The 16,020-nt window shown below is 66.1% G+C and overlaps 1 protein-coding gene across 2 annotated transcripts in view; it reads right to left on the reverse strand.

Moving 5' to 3' along the window:
- Window positions 1–669: 669 nt before the first annotated feature.
- The window catches only part of SLC12A7 (solute carrier family 12 (potassium/chloride transporter), member 7), a 26,596-nt gene continuing 11,245 nt past the window's right edge, over window positions 670–16,020 (reverse strand). Inside the window, exons 13-23 of one of the 2 annotated variants that reach the window (XM_012663726.1) lie at window positions 15,903–16,001; window positions 15,312–15,431; window positions 14,681–14,785; window positions 13,691–13,859; window positions 11,329–11,524; window positions 10,893–11,062; window positions 10,691–10,822; window positions 8,945–9,052; window positions 6,548–6,726; window positions 3,227–3,360; window positions 670–2,075 (exon numbers count right to left, since the gene is read on the reverse strand). In XM_012663726.1, the coding sequence (XP_012519180.1) occupies window positions 1,984–2,075; window positions 3,227–3,360; window positions 6,548–6,726; window positions 8,945–9,052; window positions 10,691–10,822; window positions 10,893–11,062; window positions 11,329–11,524; window positions 13,691–13,859; window positions 14,681–14,785; window positions 15,312–15,431; window positions 15,903–16,001 (1,504 nt within the window). In that variant the 3' untranslated portion in view covers window positions 670–1,983. The remainder of the gene's footprint in view (window positions 2,076–3,226; window positions 3,361–6,547; window positions 6,727–8,944; window positions 9,053–10,690; window positions 10,823–10,892; window positions 11,063–11,328; window positions 11,525–13,690; window positions 13,860–14,680; window positions 14,786–15,311; window positions 15,432–15,902; window positions 16,002–16,020) is intronic. The other variant, XM_012663727.1, reaches the window with a different exon arrangement.

Raw genomic sequence — 16,020 nt, forward strand, 5'->3', positions numbered from 1 at the left:
GGGCCAGTGGCAGGGGCACGATCCCCGCGGGGCTGGGGTCCCTCTGAGCTGGGGCTTCGTCCTGCGTGTGGACACAGGCACAGCCGTCATTTGCCCACTGGGGCCTGTGGACGGCTCTGCCCTGACGGCCACTTTCCGATGGCCAACGCCTGCCTGTGCCGTGTCCATCCTGTGTCCACCGTTCAGGGACACGTGTCGGCTGCGTGCCTGGGCGTGGGATGCCGGGTCCAGCGGCGGCTGTTTGACTGGAGGAGCACACGCTGTCCAGTGGAGCCGCCCGCCCACCTGCCCCGCACACGGCTCCCTCTCCGCACTCGCCGGCCCCCACTTGCCAGCTTCAGCCATGCCAGCGTGCGTGAGGTGGCCCCTCCACGGCAAAGCGACTTGCCCCTCTAAGTGCGGGTTTCTCTGCATTTCCACCTCCCATAAATCACAGACGGGGCCGCCTGCGGCTATGACGCTGCAGACGGGTGGGTGTGGACGGTCCCTCTGGTTCAGTGGGTGATTCTGTCCCATCTCTCCCGGCCAGTGCGCGTGGTCACGCCTCAGCCCGTGCGCTTGCTGGGGCCGACTGTACCTGAACCACCCCCAAGAGAAAGGGAGCTGGGCGCGTTTCCCTGTTGCTCAATTTTTATTCTGAATGAGACACGAGACTTCCACGTGCTCAGACTCACAGGTCTTTATTCTTCTACTGACAAAACCAGACAAAGAATCTGTAAAAGGGAACCATGACATTGATCACAGTCACGGGTCGCGTGGAGTTTGCCGTGGAGGGAGGGGCCGGCGCGGACACGGCTGCACACGCCAACCCCACAGTGCACGTCAAGGGGCTCCGCCCCCCGGCAGGAGCCTCTGGTCACAGTGGCTGTCCCCAGCTATCACCACGCACAGCCAGTACGGACGCTACGCCCTCCCCGGGCTGGGCCCTCGGGGTCACGCACAGGCCCCGCCCAGACGGATGTGGCTCTGGCTGCCACCTGGGACCTGCTCTGGTCAGGGGTCCCTCTGCCGTGACGCCAGCGCTCTGGGCACACGAGCTGGTCTCTGTCCTGACCTCAGGTCTGCGCGGGGAGGGGGGGGGGCCTCGTCCCTAACTACAGAAGCAATGTCTTTGTGGACAACGGGTCACTGCGAAAGCCCCTCCAAGTGTTCAAATAAATAAATATGCCGCAGGGAGAGGAGCCCAGATCACTGCCATGACCTGCAGCGGGGACGCCGTCGTGACCCACAAAGCTGATCGAGGCAAAGTGCAAACAGCGCCAGCGCCTCCATGCAGGCACACGCCCAGGGCAGGGACCTGGGGGCTCGGCCACACAGATGCCGCAGGACCTGCCGTCCCCCTCCCCAGGCAGAGGGGCGGGAACAGCACATCCCGCGCGTGGCTCCGAAAGGCTCGCGTGGAGGACGCTCGGCACTGACTGTGCGTCGCCGCATCCTGTGTCCGGCAGTTACCTGCGCAGGGCCCCGTCAGTGCTTAGGAAGAGGCGGCTGGATTTCCATGGGGCGCGGAGCAGACACGCACACAGTGGGGCTCCTGCCAGGGCACGAGCCGGGAACGGAACACGCCCAGCGACAGGCGACCCGCTGTGTCCCGGAGAGCTGGGCTCCTTCTCCTAAAGGCCACGGCCCGACGTGGACCTGTCGACGAGCCAGGCCGCCGGCCAAGCCAGGGATGCAAGCGTGGACGGGGTCCTTCAGCTCACGGCCTCGACTCGCAGACACACGCGAGGGGCAGAGCAGGAGGCGGATGGATGGAGAAAGCTGCACGGAGCCGCGGCCTCGGCTGGCGTTGCCTTCGTCACCCGAGGGACAGCGTGAGCCAATGTGAGGGACCTTCCGGTCACGCCCTCTCTCAGCCTGTCCTGCGGGGCTGCCTGGGACGGGAAACCCCAGGTGACAGGTCTAGAAACTTCCGGGGGAGGCCCGAGGGGCCGGTCAGGCCGGTGTCGCTGGCTGTGCGTCCGGCGCCTGACCCGTCCAGCGTTAGGAGTAGATGGTGATCACCTCGCGGCCGCCGCCGCGGACCAGCAGGACCCTGTTCAGCCCCTCGGTCAGGACCTCGAGGAACTCCATGTCTGGGCCGCAAGGTTAAGGCCTGGGCGTGTGAGGACGAGATCGTGGCGGGGAGCTGACCCCACCCCTGTTTCGCGAAGACGTAGTTTGAGAACAGGCACAAGAAAGGCCGGGCCAGGAGGCCAGGCCGGGACAAGGCCGACCCCGCCTGACCTCACGCCTGCAGGGCCTGACCAAGGCTCTGACCGGGAGACCTGGGGGACGTCTGCAGCCCACCTGCCCAGGGCCCAGACCCAGCAGGACATGGCGCCCACCTCCACCACGCAGGGCAAGCGGCCACCAGGGCACCGTGGAGTCCTCACCGCGGAAGAGCAAAGCCCTATCGCTCGTGGCCAGTCTGAGCCTCAGAACCCAGGATCCGGCTTCGCACCCCCTCCGCCACCAGGGGACTCGGTGCCTCCCACAAGGGCAGTGAGGGGACGGTGCCCACAGGGGCCCAGAGGGGACCCTTAGCGCACACGCCCCGTCCCAGGGTTGACACGCACATGACTCCCCCACGGGCCACGGGGAAGCGCCACGGTCAGAGCTGGCGAGGTTGGGGCCCCACGGCTGGGCTCAGGGACGCGTCGCCCTGTCTCGGGGCTGGTGCAGTGCCAGGAGGCCTCGCCCGCCGCTCCACGGCAGGAGGTCTGGGTGACACCGTCCCGTGGTGTTCAGGGCACGGCCTCCTCGCTGACCCCTTAGCATCCCGACCCCTGGGGCTCCCCATTCCTTCATCACGGGCTGTCGGCGCAGGCGACACAGCAGGTCTGCGGTTTCCTCACTGCCCATGTCGGTCCACTCTGCCTGCGCCACCCCCGACAGCCGCGCAGTGTACAGAGAGCTGTTCACCCGCGGGCTCCCCGGCACCCCCAGGCCGCGTGTAGTGTCCTCCCTCCAAACGCTGAGGGACCCACCGCACCCAGCTGCTCCCAGGCCACCGCGAGCGTCTGCCGGCTGCAGGGAACCAGGGGCCCCGCTGTTGTGCCACGGCCCCTGGGCAGCGCAGACCCAGGGGTCCCCTCACTGCGCCGACGCCAAGGGCAGCCCTGACTCCGCCCCGCAGCACCCAGAGCCCCGCCTGGCCGAGGAGAGCCAGCCTCGCTCACGGCACCCGTGACCCGGACTGGAGAACACGCACAGCGCGCGTGCACACGCCCCACAGAAAGGATACAGTTCTCGTCGCCTTGCCGGTTCCTGGGGGGCCCCGGCATGTTCAGCAGGACCAGCTGGGCGTCCTGGGACCTGGCGAGGACGACGTCGTTGAGCTTCACGGCCGTGTGCATGCGTCTGACGTTGGACTGGTCCCTGCGGGGAGGCGGATGGCGGTCAGCGGGCTTCGCCCCACGCTCCGGACACGAGGCTGTCCCGAGCCCGGAGCCACCGCTGCGCACACGCGTGTGAGCAAGTCCAGAGTCACACGGACTCACTGCCCGAGGAATCGGAGGCGACTCCATGAGTCACCTGGTGACAGGACACGGGGCGGTTTGTTCACACGGGAGCACCTGGGAACTGACCACGCCCGAAGCACCGAGGTCCAGAGGGACGCGACACGGGCGCTCTCGGGGCCTGCGGGGGAGCCGCGGAGCTCGCTGCAGGCCACTGCCAGGGTCCCCTCCCCGCCTGCCACCCAGCCCCCGTCCCGTCCCCACCGGGGGCCGGGTCTCTGCACCCCACGGAGCGGCAGTGTGAGCGGGTCTCTCCACACTGCGCTCTCGGAAGCCGCACGGCCAGCCGCGTCACCCCGGGGAGGTCCCTGCCCAAGCGCATCTGGGGACACGGCAGACTCGGCTGACAGCACTGCAGGACCCGGCGCCCAAGGACAGAGGCCGCGGCTCCTCCTCCACCCGCTGACCCCTCACCAGGGAGGCCTGTGACGACCGCTGGCAGCCCGGCAGCCCTCGCGGTTCCGTCAGCACCGACACCGGCACCTGTGCTGACCTCGGTCAAAGTGGATCGGGGTCTGACCGCGGCCCCCAAGGGAGGTCACCTGTGCCCTGGACGGAGGGACGGGCGGGCAGATGGATGGGGCCGGCCCACCCAGGGTCGGGGAAAGGCCCTCGGATGCCCGGCTCACACCCTGTGATCAATGTGACCCTCAAGCCAAACAAACCCGAGCGTAACCACCAGTTTCCAGGAGAAAACAGGGAAACGGCCCTTTCTGTTCCCTCCAATTTAGTCTGATGGAATTACAGACGGGGTCTCTGCGTGGCACAGTCAGGCGGCAATTGCCAGCGTGTCCGGGACAAACAGCAGTTCCAGAGATTAAAGGGTCTGTTAGGGTCAGGAGACGGCTTGAAAACCACACGTAACTCTGAAGTCAGAGTTTGGGTCCGGAAGGGTTTGGGCTCCAGGGCGCCGGGCCCTGTGCAGTCGGGGTCACGGCAGGGACCGAGGGAGCCTGGTGCTTCCAGGAAGTGAATAAAACCTGCGCTTGCTCCCAGCAGCCCGGCTGCGAGCCGGCAAAACAAGAGACATATGATAAACACGGCTCATCCGCGGGGAAGGGCTGCCGGGCAACGCGGGGTGAAGAGCGACGGTCCCTCGGTGCCGGGCAGAGCCGCCGCCCAAGACAGACACAGTGGTCATGGGCAGAGCCGCCGCCCAAGACAGACACGGTGGTCACGTCTACAGCACGTACACCAAGATGCATGCATAGACACGCATGCCACCGTGTGCAGACACATGCAAACATGCAGACACGCACTAATACGCAGACACGCTCACATATACACACACAGGTATGTATACACACAGGCACACACGCACACCGACACACAAGCATGCACACAAACACCCCTAAGCGTGCTCCTAGGGACGCCAAGCTCGGCCACCTGGACTGACCAGGAGGGGGCGGGGCCGGACGTCCACACCTGCTGGAGGCTGCGCCGCCCAACCGTGAGGGACGCCAGACCACCGGGCCCCCGCGTCGTCCAGTCTGTTTCCTGATCACAGCCCTGCGGGACCCTCCCACGCGAGGCGAGCCCACGTGCCGGAGGGTACTTGGCGCCTGGTGCGAGTCCTTACGTGTGTGTGTGTGTGTGTGTGCGCGTGTGTGTGTGCGCGCGTGAGCACGTGGGAGGCGGGCTCAAACCCAACTTCTGTGTCTACGAGGTGTTTCGGTCTTGTTTTAATTAATACGCCATCCTGGGTGCCCTTTGGGTTCATGGAGAAACGGCAGGAAGTGCAGAGGGGCCTGCGCGTCCACAGGTGTGAGCCCCCGACCAGTTCTCGTCCGGGCCCCGTTCTGATCAACTAGGGTTTGGGGCTCGGGCGTAACCACGCGCAGCTGTCCCCAGACACACTTGGGCAGGGACCTCCCCGGGGTGGTCTCCAGGGACACTGAGACGCGGGCTGGCCGTGCAGCTTCGGAGAGCGCAGCCTGCCCAGGAGGGCAGACGCCGCCCGGGTTAGGGGCTGGGGGACCCCCGGCCTGGCCCCAGCCTGGAGCTCAGACGCGGGCAGGTGCCCCGACCCCGACCACAGGACGTGAAGGCAGCAGCCCTCTGGGGCGAGCGGGTCACACGAAAGGCAGCACGTGCTGGGACATGCTCCTGAGCCGAGCGCCCTGGCCTGCAGGGACGGGGACGGAGCCGCTGACCATGCCGGCACGCGCCTCCCCCTCCCAGGCCGCGGCTCGTGGGCGTCACTGAGAGGAGGGATCGCGGGTGGTGCCCTGAGCCGCCAGAGCATTGGGGACGGCAAGTTCAACAGGAAACCGGAACGGAAGCCACAGCAGCGTCCAGCACACTCTGCCCACACGTGAACACGCACACGGGCCGGGTGTGCACACGCCATGAGCAGCGCTGCTAAACACGCCCAGGCACACGCGGGCCACACACAAAAGCATGCAAGGCCACCAGGCCTGGGATGCAGCCCAGACGGAGCGAGCAGACTTACAGGTGTCCCCACTCTCTACGCGGGCGAGAGAAACACAAGAAAGGTTACTTCAGGAGTGAACGCGCACGGTACACGGCTCAGAACAGTCGCAGGCGTGCCCCGGGCGGCCCTGTCAGTGGCGGGGTGGCTGGCCTTGGCCTCCGAGGCGTCCTCCCCTTCCTGAGAACTCAGGGCTTTGCGGCTCAGCTCCCCTCGAGAGGCCCCGGTGCAGACGTGGCCCTCTCACCCTGGGACCCGGGGCCAGCACACCGCTCCCCGCCGGTTCCGCTGCAGCCCACGGGGCCTCCGCCGCCCCTGGCAGGTCTCAGAGCAATGCCGGCGGGGAGGACGGGTAGCCAGGGACAGGCCCCGGGCCCGACAGGCAGCCTGACAGTCGCAGAGCAGACCTCCTTGTCCACAGCCGTGAGACCCACCGACGTGGACCGCAGCCTGGGCTCCACGCTGCCCTCGGCACACTCCCGGTTCTCTCACAGGCCCGCCGGTCTGTGGGTTTGGCCCTGAAGCTCTCTGGTGGGCAGCGGGGAGCCTGTCCCCATGGTTGGGTCAGTTCAGCCAGGACCTGTCCCCCCAGGGCCACACGTGCGGGGACACTTACGGCTTCAGGGTGAAGAGGTCTTTGAATCCAGACACGCTGGCGTCTCTGTGCTTGTGCCTCTCGGCGATGAGCTTCTCCCTCGTCCAGGTCATCTGCACCTTGTCTGGCGTGGACGGGGCCTGGGTCCTGGCGGCCGCGGCGGCATGAGACGCGGTGTTCCTGTCGTGGATTAGCTGGGCCTAGGGAGAAGCAGGGGCAGCCACGGACTCAGTGTGACCATGAGGTACGGGAGAGACGCCAGGCTGGCCGCGGAACCAACGGGCCGCAAACACCTGCCCCGGGCCCCCCGCAGCGCCCACGTCCTCACTAGGGTCTGCGGGGACCTCCCCGGCTGTGGCGGGAAGGGGCGGGCGAGGATGCTGACTGCTGCGCTGACCGCAGCTGGACCCCGCAGAGGTGGCCGGGCCCTTCATACCGCCGCTTCCACCCGTGATGACGCATGGGAACCCGCGGCACCAGGCCACGCTCACAGCACACGCCCCGCACGGGGCCAGGCCTGGCTGGGGAGGCCCCGCAGGCGGCCACAGGAGAGTGGAGGCGCCTCGTGGCAGGCGCCCCACGGGATTCCTTGAGTGGCCACAGGGTCCCCTCCTGCCACGTGTCCAAACTGCCCGGCCCAGCGACCTCGCAGCTGGCCTGGTGTCAGTCTCCTGTGGCCTCGAACTGGGAAACCAGAGCCTGGGGGCGGGCGTGGCGCAGCCCCCGCGTCCCTGAGGGCTCCCCAGGTCTGACCCGCCAGGAGGGGCCCTGTGAGCTTGTCCTTCGGCTCCTTCCAGCTCACAGTCCCTCCTGGGTCCGAGTGGTGACCCTGCTCGCCACACGTCCCGTTTAACCTGGCGTGGACTTCCTCCTGGGGGCCCAAAGCCCAGGGCAACCGGCCGGCCGCCGGGGACGCAGCCGCACACAAACAGGGCCCTGCACCCTCCAGGCTCTCCTGGGGCCCGGCTGCCCCGGCTGCGTGGAAGGGACCTGTCCCCTCACCGGGCGTCCTCCCTGGGTCCCGGGAGGGTCTGTGGCATCTGTGCCCACCCAGACTCCCGGCCTGGCGGTGGCCAGTGCTACGATCCCACACGCCTCCCATGCCGGTCAGCGATCCCGGCCGTTGGCCACACGGCCCCACGTGCTGCCGTTCCTCGGGGTCGGCGAGGACCAAGGAGGGGGCGTCTCGTGTCCCGCAGGCTGCTGTCACCATCCTCACAGAACTTCATCACGTCCGCCTGACACGCCAACGCAGACCCGCGTGTGCCACCCCAGACAGGCATGACCCGAAGGCTGCATGAGACTGTGAGCGGGCAGAGGTGCCAGCCCTGTGCCCGGCCACTCGTGCCTTCCCCACGTGCCAGCCCTCGTGGTCACCTGCGGCCGAGGACGGGCCAGTGTGGCGGACGGACACGTCCGCGCTTCCTCAGACCAAGCCGCACAATGAGCACACAGCCGTCTGCGGAGCCGGAGCTGCTTGTTGCTCAGCTGCAACTGCTTCTGGTATGTGCCTATGCGTGTCTGCGTGTGTTTGCATATACCTGCGTGTCTGCATACATGTGTGCACCTGTATGTGCCTGCGTGTCTGTGTGCCTGCACGTGTGCGTGTGTACCTGCATGTGCCTGTGTCTGCGTGTGTCTGCATGTGTCTATGTCTGCATGCATGTGTGCACCTGCATATGCCTGCATGTGTGTGCCTGTGTCTGCGTGCATGTGTGTACCTGCACAGGCCTTTGTGTCTGCGTGCATGTGTGTGTATGTGTACGTGTCTGCATGTGCCTGTGTGTACCCGCAAGTGCTTGCGTGTCCGTATGTGCCTGCATGTGTGCATGTCTGTGTGTGCCTGTCTGCGTGCATGTGTACCTGCATGTGCCTGCGTGCCTGCATGCGTGTACCTGCAAGTGCCTGCACATCTGTGTGCCTGCATGTGTGCGTGTCTGCATGTGCCTGTGTCTGCACGTCTTTGCATGTGCCTGTATGTCTGCGTGTACCTGTGTCTGCGTTTCTGTGTCTGCATGTGTCCGTGTCTGCCTGTCTGCATGTGTCTGTGTGTCTGCACGTGCCTGTGTATGTCTGCGTGTGTCTGCATGTGCCTGCATGTCTGCATGTGTGTCTGCATGTTTGCATGCCTGTGTCTGCATGTGCCTGTGTGTATGCATGTGCCTGCGTATGTCTGCGTGTCTGTGTGTTTGCATGTGCCTGAGTGTCTGCATGTGTCTGTGTGTGCCTGTCTGCATGTGCCTGCATGTGCTTGCCTATGTCTGCATGTCTGTGTGTACCTGCGTGTGCCTGCATGTCTGCATGTATGGAGAGGCAGCCGGTGCCATTCTCCCCCATCCCCCAAACATGCCCTCCCCTCCCGCGTGTTCAGACTGGCAGCCTGCGTGTCGGGGTGGGTCTCCAGGGCTGGGGCCCCACCTCTCTCTCGCGCTCGGTCTTGGACAGCTGCATCTGCTTCAGCATCTGCGACCGCTGCTCCATCATCAGCGTCTTCTCGTAGGTGAACGCGGAGATGTCGTTTTCAACCTAGAAAGTTCCAAAGCGCAGAAGTAAACACAATGTGCGTGAAAAACCACACGTCGCCACCGAACGTCCCGTTGTTCCTGGAATCGGCAGGCCCTGAACGGCGTGAGTGCCTGCGTGGCCCCGGCCCTCCAGACCTCGCTCCTCTGTGCGCCAACCTGGCCATGGGTGCCGGGCTCTGGAGCAAACAAGCCCCACGCAGGCACCACTCGCCGCTGCCAGGACCATGGGCCGGGGCCGCTGCACGCCCGGTCTCCTGGTGGGGAGAGCTCCTCCAGGCAGCGCCTCCTTTTATAACTTGGAAATAACGTTATTCGTGCGACTACTGAAGCCAGTAGCGCCCACAGAGCGAGTCCACAGTGGGGCCCCGTAAGCAAAAGCGACACGTGACCCTGTAACCTTGCGATGGCAGGGGCTGCCCAAACGAGTCCCGAATCCAGACGTCACAGCAGAGACAGCCGCGTGGAACCAGTGTCGGAGCAGACACGGGCCAAGCACGACGCGAGGCAGAGAGAGACCCGGCGGGTGGCGAGGGCTGCGCCTCCGTCCGCACAGAGCTCCACGGCCAGGCCCAGCTGCGCGCCGTGGTCCCAGGGCTCTGGGCGGCCCCCGCAGGGATCTCCGGAGCCCGGGAGTTCCAGGCTGCGGGGAGGTGTCATCGCACCACGGCACTCCAGCCCAGGCCGCAGGGCGAGACCCCGTCTCCAAAAAAAATTTAAAAACAACAAAAAAATAAAAAGCCCCCCGATTAAGAGGGGAAAAAAAATTACCCTGCAACACAACCAAGGTTCACAGGCCCCACATGAACACAAAATGTCATCGATGACGCAGGACGCCGCCCAAGCTCACGCGTGACTCAAGCGCTGTGGAGGCGAGCTGGCGGCGGGGCTGGCGCACCTCCCCCGTGGCGCTGGGGGCACCTTTCTGGGGTACAATCGGCAGTCTCCAGCCAGCGTCACGTCTTCCCAGCAACTCCACCCCGGGAGCCCAAGCCACCGACAGCCTGTCTGGGGACACAGCCAGGCGATGCTCACGGGCTCCGTGCGCATACACGGAACCAGGAACAGGAAGCTGCGCTGCCAAGGGACGAAGTCAGAGGGCGACTGGGAGTGAAATGGACGCGCGTGGCCACGCGGGCTGTCAGAGCAGCGGGGAGAGCCGGGACAGGCCTCGCTGCCGCGCCCAGTAGGCCCACGTCGCACGCCGGGTGCAGGGCCCTCACCCGCCTGCCGTGCTGCGGCTTCCAAGTGAGCCCGCGTCACGTTTGCGGTAACGGTAACTGCGTCAGACGCCCACGGTCCCAGGGACAGACGAAGTCACGGCCCGGAGCAGGCAGGCTGGGGCCCGGCTCCGTCCACCACGAGGGGCCACGGGCCACGCGGACCCCAGGGTCCAGACTCCCGCCTTCCGCCTTGTTCCCTCAAAGCCTGTGGGACGCGGCGAATCGCCACCTGGGCCCTGACGCAGCGTGACCCGCGCACGGTCTGCCTGTCTACTCTGGCCACGTGGCCCGAGCCCACTGTGGTCGGGACCTTCGCCCGGCCCGTGGCTGGACGTGTGGGCCGTTTCTAGTGGTGCGTCGAGAGCCCCTCTGGGGCAAGAGGCCTGGGCGGCTGCCGCCCGCGCCAACCCCCGGCTCACCATCTCCACCACCTCCACTTCGGCGCTGATGCGCAGGTGGTACAGGAGCGTCTGCAGGTCCCTCTTCATCTGGATGCTGTTGTCGTCCACCTGCGCCACCGTGAAGATGCGCATCCGGCACTTCCGCCACACCTGGGGAGCAGGCAGCCGCTCAGCCTCGGGGCGCCGCCGCCGCGGCCCTCCCTGCCCCCCGCGGGCCCACCTTGTGCTGCCGCAGCAGGAAGGGCAGCAGCATGAGCATGCCGCCGTCGTGCACGATCCACCACACGTCGATGTTCCCGCCGCCGAAGCGCTCCTGGTTTTGCGGAAACAAGTCCACGTTTTTGGCCACCAGCAGGGCCTGATGCGCCGCGGTGGTGTCACGGACGGTGTCTGTGGAGAGAGGCCACCACAGGCAGGGAGAGTTGGGGCCTCGAGTGAACCGTGGACCTCGCGGGGGCCCTCCCCTGCGGGCCGTGCCTGGACGCCAGCCAACGCGGGAGGCGGCCGCGGGCAGGGTCCCCACCCTCCCCTCATCGGCCTCTCGCTGCCCAGCTGAGGGCACACAGGGCCGGGCTGCAGACCACGCTCCCGGGGAGCCGCCGGACACGGGCAGGGCTCGGGAGGGGAGAAGCCGGGGCCGCGCCGGCCACACCTACCCACGAAGTTCTTCCAAGAGAAAGGGTTGTCCTCCTGCTTCCAGGACTCCGGCCAGGCCATGAGCACCGTGTTGTGCTTCATGGCCCCCAGGCCGGCCGACTGGATCAGGTGGGACGTGCCGTCCCGCAGGTTGGAGGAGACGACCAGCTGGGAGAAGCCTTTGGTCTTCTCCACGCCCATCAGAGACCGGATGTTCTGCAGGAGACAGGGCAGGGTTGGCGCGGCGCCCCCAGGAGCCGGCGCAGAGGGCGCCCCCGACACCGCAGCCTCCCACGGGAAGTGCGTGCTGGGGCGCCCCGAGCCATGGCGTGTGTGCGCACACATGTGTGCCAGAGAGACACAGACAGCGGGGTGCACCTGACACCATGTGCAGGTGACGAGGAGGCAACGAGGGCAGGTGGTTCTCCGAAGTGATCCCCGCCGTCACGAACCACCCCGCCGTGCGTGGACGTTTTGGACCCCGTGCTGCACATCGGGGACACTCTTCTGAGGACTGTGGCGTTTCACGGGGTCCCAGAATGAAATACCAGACACACGACAGACCCACACCAGACGCCACCGCTGCCCACGCCTGGTTTCTGCCCTTCCCAGTCCTCTTGCTGATGGGGGCAGCTGGACATGCATGACCAAGACCAGCCCCGTTGAGGCAATGGTGCGTGTGGATGCTGGTCTCCTGTCCCTGCCACTCCGACCCTCGGGCTCTGGCTCCTGGGTCCCCTGGGGCAGAACCTCGGGCCAGAGTGTTCTGGCCGTGGCACCCCGTGGACTGCCCTGCTGGCTTCAACACATGTGGGACAGGGCCCCTCTGAGCTCTGATTGCTCCCTTTGGGGGCAAAGTCCCACCTTTGCATTTGGAAAACTGGTTTCCTACGTCTCAAGGTCTGTGGACAGAGGATCTTGCCCAGGGTGGACCAGACCCAAAGTCTCACCTGTCCCATCTGCCTCACCTATGTCACCTGTGTGACCTGTGTCACCTGTCCTGTCCAGTACCCGAGCTGGAAGACTGAAAGCGTGAGATTTGGCACCTGTGATCTGAGGACACTGGGTGAGACTTTAGACTCAGGGCTGGAGCCGTAACGGGTCGAAAGTTCACAAGACGCCGGGATGGGGTGAGTGTGACCCGCGTGTACAGCAGACGTGAATTTGGGACTGCAGTGCGCTGAATCGTGGCCCCCAAACGACACGTCTGAGTCCTAATCCCAGGAAGCTGTGAACGTGACCTCGTTTGGAGAAAACGTCTTGCAGCCACGATTAAGAACCTTGTAATTATGTCACGATCCTAGGAGACCATCCCAGATCACTGAGGTGAGGCGTCCTTATTGGGGAAAGGCAGGGAACTGAGGCAGAGCAGAGCGATGGCCACGGGAAGATGGAGGCAGAAATGGCCTCGGCCCGGGGCGCCTGGAGCTGCCAGAGCTGGAGGCAGAAGGACCCTCCCACGGCCCTGCCCACCCGGACCTAACTGCGGGCGTCAGAGCTGCCCGGACGTGGCACATGGCCCCGGGCGATCTCTGGCGTGGAGGACTCAGTAGAACCGCCCCACTGCCGAGAGCCCAGCTGCCCCCAGGCCAGCCCAGCCCAGCGGGCAGCACCCTGCACCCAGCTCACCCAGGCACCACAGCCCCTAACGCACACTTCGACCAGACTCGACCTCCTCCGCAACCCTCCTTTCCCTCAGGGAAAGAGAAGGGCCCGCACGTCCCGTCGTCCCTGAATAAGCGGAACCTCGGGGCAGCCGGAGACACTGGTGGTCCCCTCGGAGCAGCCAGAGAGGCTGGTGGTCCAAGCCCACCAGACCCGGGCTCCAGGCCGCGGGGGCCCAGCCCTGCCTGAGCAGTCGCGCCTGCACCAGCCTCTGGGTGTGGACGGGAGCGCGTGCCGCAGGACACTGGACTCACTGGGGAGACCCAGGTGTGGGTGGCTGGGGGAGAAAGCAGCCGGCTCCTTCCCAGCGTGGCGCAGGGGCAGCCTGAGGTCTCAGCCCCGGAGCACCCAGTGGGCAGAAATGGGGCACGCGGGCCTCGCACGACCGCGCAGCGGTCTCAGATGGCAGGAGGAGGCCCAGCACACAGCAGGGCCGCTGTAGCGGGCTTCAGACAGAGCTGGGGGCTCCTCCAAGGTCCCCTCTTGGAAGGGTCACGGCCCTCGGTGCCGCAGTTCCACGGCCTCCCGGGTGCGGCTGGCGCTGCCCGAGGCCTTGGCGCACTGCACACGGGGCTTCTTTGGAGGGTCCTCTCTCCCGCTCACCCCAAACCCACGGAAACAAATGATAATGCCACACGCGAGACTGTGTCTGGACACTGAGACAGACGCCGGCTGGCGAGCCCTCGCTGCGCAGCCGCCCAGGCCCCGCCCACCCACCTCCTCCGCCCGCTGCGCCTCTGCGTGCTTGTCCAGGTAGGTCCCCTCCAGCACCGAGCCCACGATGGTCAGGCCCTTGCCGGCCTTCAGCTGCGATGTGAAGGACAGCAGGCGTGGGTGCTTCACACGCTGCTCGGCGTCCAGGTTCAGCAGCACCAGCACCTGCGGCCTGTGGCAGGGACAGGGCGGGATGCTGTCACCACGGGCAGGACAGGTCATACAGGTGTCACAGATAAGACAGGTGGGACAGGAGAGACTGATGCGACAGGTCAGGTCACAAAGGTGAGGTAGCTCATACAGGTGACACAGATGACACAGGTAAGATAGGTGGGGCAGGTCAGACAGGACAAGTGAGATAGATCATACAAGTGACATAGGTCACACAGGAGACACAGATCACATAAGAGGTGGGACAGGTGAGATAGGTGAGGTAGGTCACACATAGCTGAGATAGGTCACATAGGTAAGAGGTGGGACGGGTGAAAGGTGAGATAAGTCACACAAATGAGGTAGATCACACAGGTGAGATAGGTCATACAGGTGACACAGGTCACACAGGTAAAAGGTGGGACAGGTGAGACAGATAAGAGACAGGACAAGTGAGACAGGACAGGTGGCAGGCAGTACAGGTGGGACAGGGGACAAAGGTGGGACAGGCAAAACCACCACGCGGACTTGTGCCTGTGCCTCCCTGCTGGGCACCCTGCGCTCCGGGCAGGCAAGGCCTCCATGGGTGAAGCCCTCCTGCTCCCCACGACAGGGCTGCGAGGACACAGTGTCCAGCTGTGACGTCCTCGCCCTACGGCAGGACGCGCACTGTCTCCAAGGCCACCAGGGCCCTGGGACCGGCCTCAGCGATTTACCCGGAGATCTCGCTCTAGGACGTCACCTGGACCGCGGCCAGAAGCCTGAGAGAGACGGGGACAGGGCGCTCCGGCGAAACGGGCTCTCTGGCGCGGTCGAGGGTTGGGGGCCCCGGGCAGCACTCACCTCCAGTTCTTGGTGTGGGGGGGCCCGTGCTCCACGCGCAGCAGGGCATAGCGGGCGGCGTTCAGCGACAGGCCCCGGATGCCGTCACCCCACTCCTTCTCAGCCCTGCGGAGAAAGGGGTGCGTCCAGCTAGGCGCCCAGTAGGGCCACTGCAGTGGGGCCCGTGGGCAGATCCCAGAGCAGGGAGGGGCCCGACGTGGGGGCCTGGCCCCGCGAGGACCTGAGGGCCGGCGGGGCGGAGCACACCCCACGGGGCAGCAGACCCAGCCCCACCCACTGCCCACCCAAGCAAGGCCAGGAGGGGATGGCGGGCCAGACTCGGGGCCTCCCCCAGGCCGTCGTCAGCAGCGGACGCTCTCCCGGGCCGTGCCTCTAGAGGGACAAGGGACACTCCGCGTACGAGAGGAACCCTCCTGGGGTCAGAGGGCAGAGGCCGTGACACGGGGCTGCACCCTGGCATGGAGAGGCGTGTGTGCGGGAGAGAGGGCATGGTGGGTGCTGGGAGGGACAAGCGTGGCTGTCCTCGCGAGGACGGCACTGACGCCGAGCTCTGAGGCCAGAAGCCCCGCCTCTGCCACGCGCAGGTGCGAGGCCCGGCTGGGAACCGGGCTGGCGGCAGCTAGCGGCTCACCCGCGGTACTCGATGTACTTGTAGATGCAGCCGGCGACGAGCATGGCGAACAGCGCGTAGTACCAGGAGCAGACGAACATCAGCGCCAGGCACAGGCTCATGCCCAGGAAGGACAGCGTCCTGGGGGACAGCGGGCTCAGGGGCGCCTGGCCGACCCGCACCTGAGCGCCCCGCAGCACCCTCCAGGTCACCCCAGGCAAAGGGGCCTTGATGCCACAGCCCAGCCACCGGCAGTGGTGGCCGCGGCTCCAGCAGCGCAGGACACCCCCAAAGCTGCCCCACCCAGGCGCACTCACACGGAAGCTGTGCCCACGGCCACCAGGCTGCAGCCATCCCTGAGTGCCAGCCCACAGGAGGGGCACAGAGAAAACCCCAGACCCCAGGTCCTGCACGTCCAGCCAGTGGGTGGGGGCCAGGCTGGCCGCAAGCGCGGCCCAAGAGGCCAACGTGGATGTCTGGACGTCCGGGACGCCACGACCTTTACGGCAGCGACCAAAGGCCCAGGCCTAACCGGCTTCCCTGGGGCTTGATCCAGAAAAGCAGTTAAGGACCCGTCGGGCTCCCGCAGGTCACCGCAGCCGGGGGCCTCACCAGTGGTAGTACTTGAAGCGCGGGCGCCAGTTGGGAGTGCGCAGCAGGGTCTGCACGGCGCAGGCCAGGTTCACGAACATGTAGCACATGAGGAAGAACCTGCGGCAGGACGCAGGGC

The sequence above is a fragment of the Propithecus coquereli genome, unplaced genomic scaffold (genome assembly GCF_000956105.1).
Source record: "Propithecus coquereli isolate 6110/MARCELLA unplaced genomic scaffold, Pcoq_1.0 Scaffold827, whole genome shotgun sequence".
NCBI lineage: Eukaryota > Metazoa > Chordata > Mammalia > Primates > Indriidae > Propithecus > Propithecus coquereli.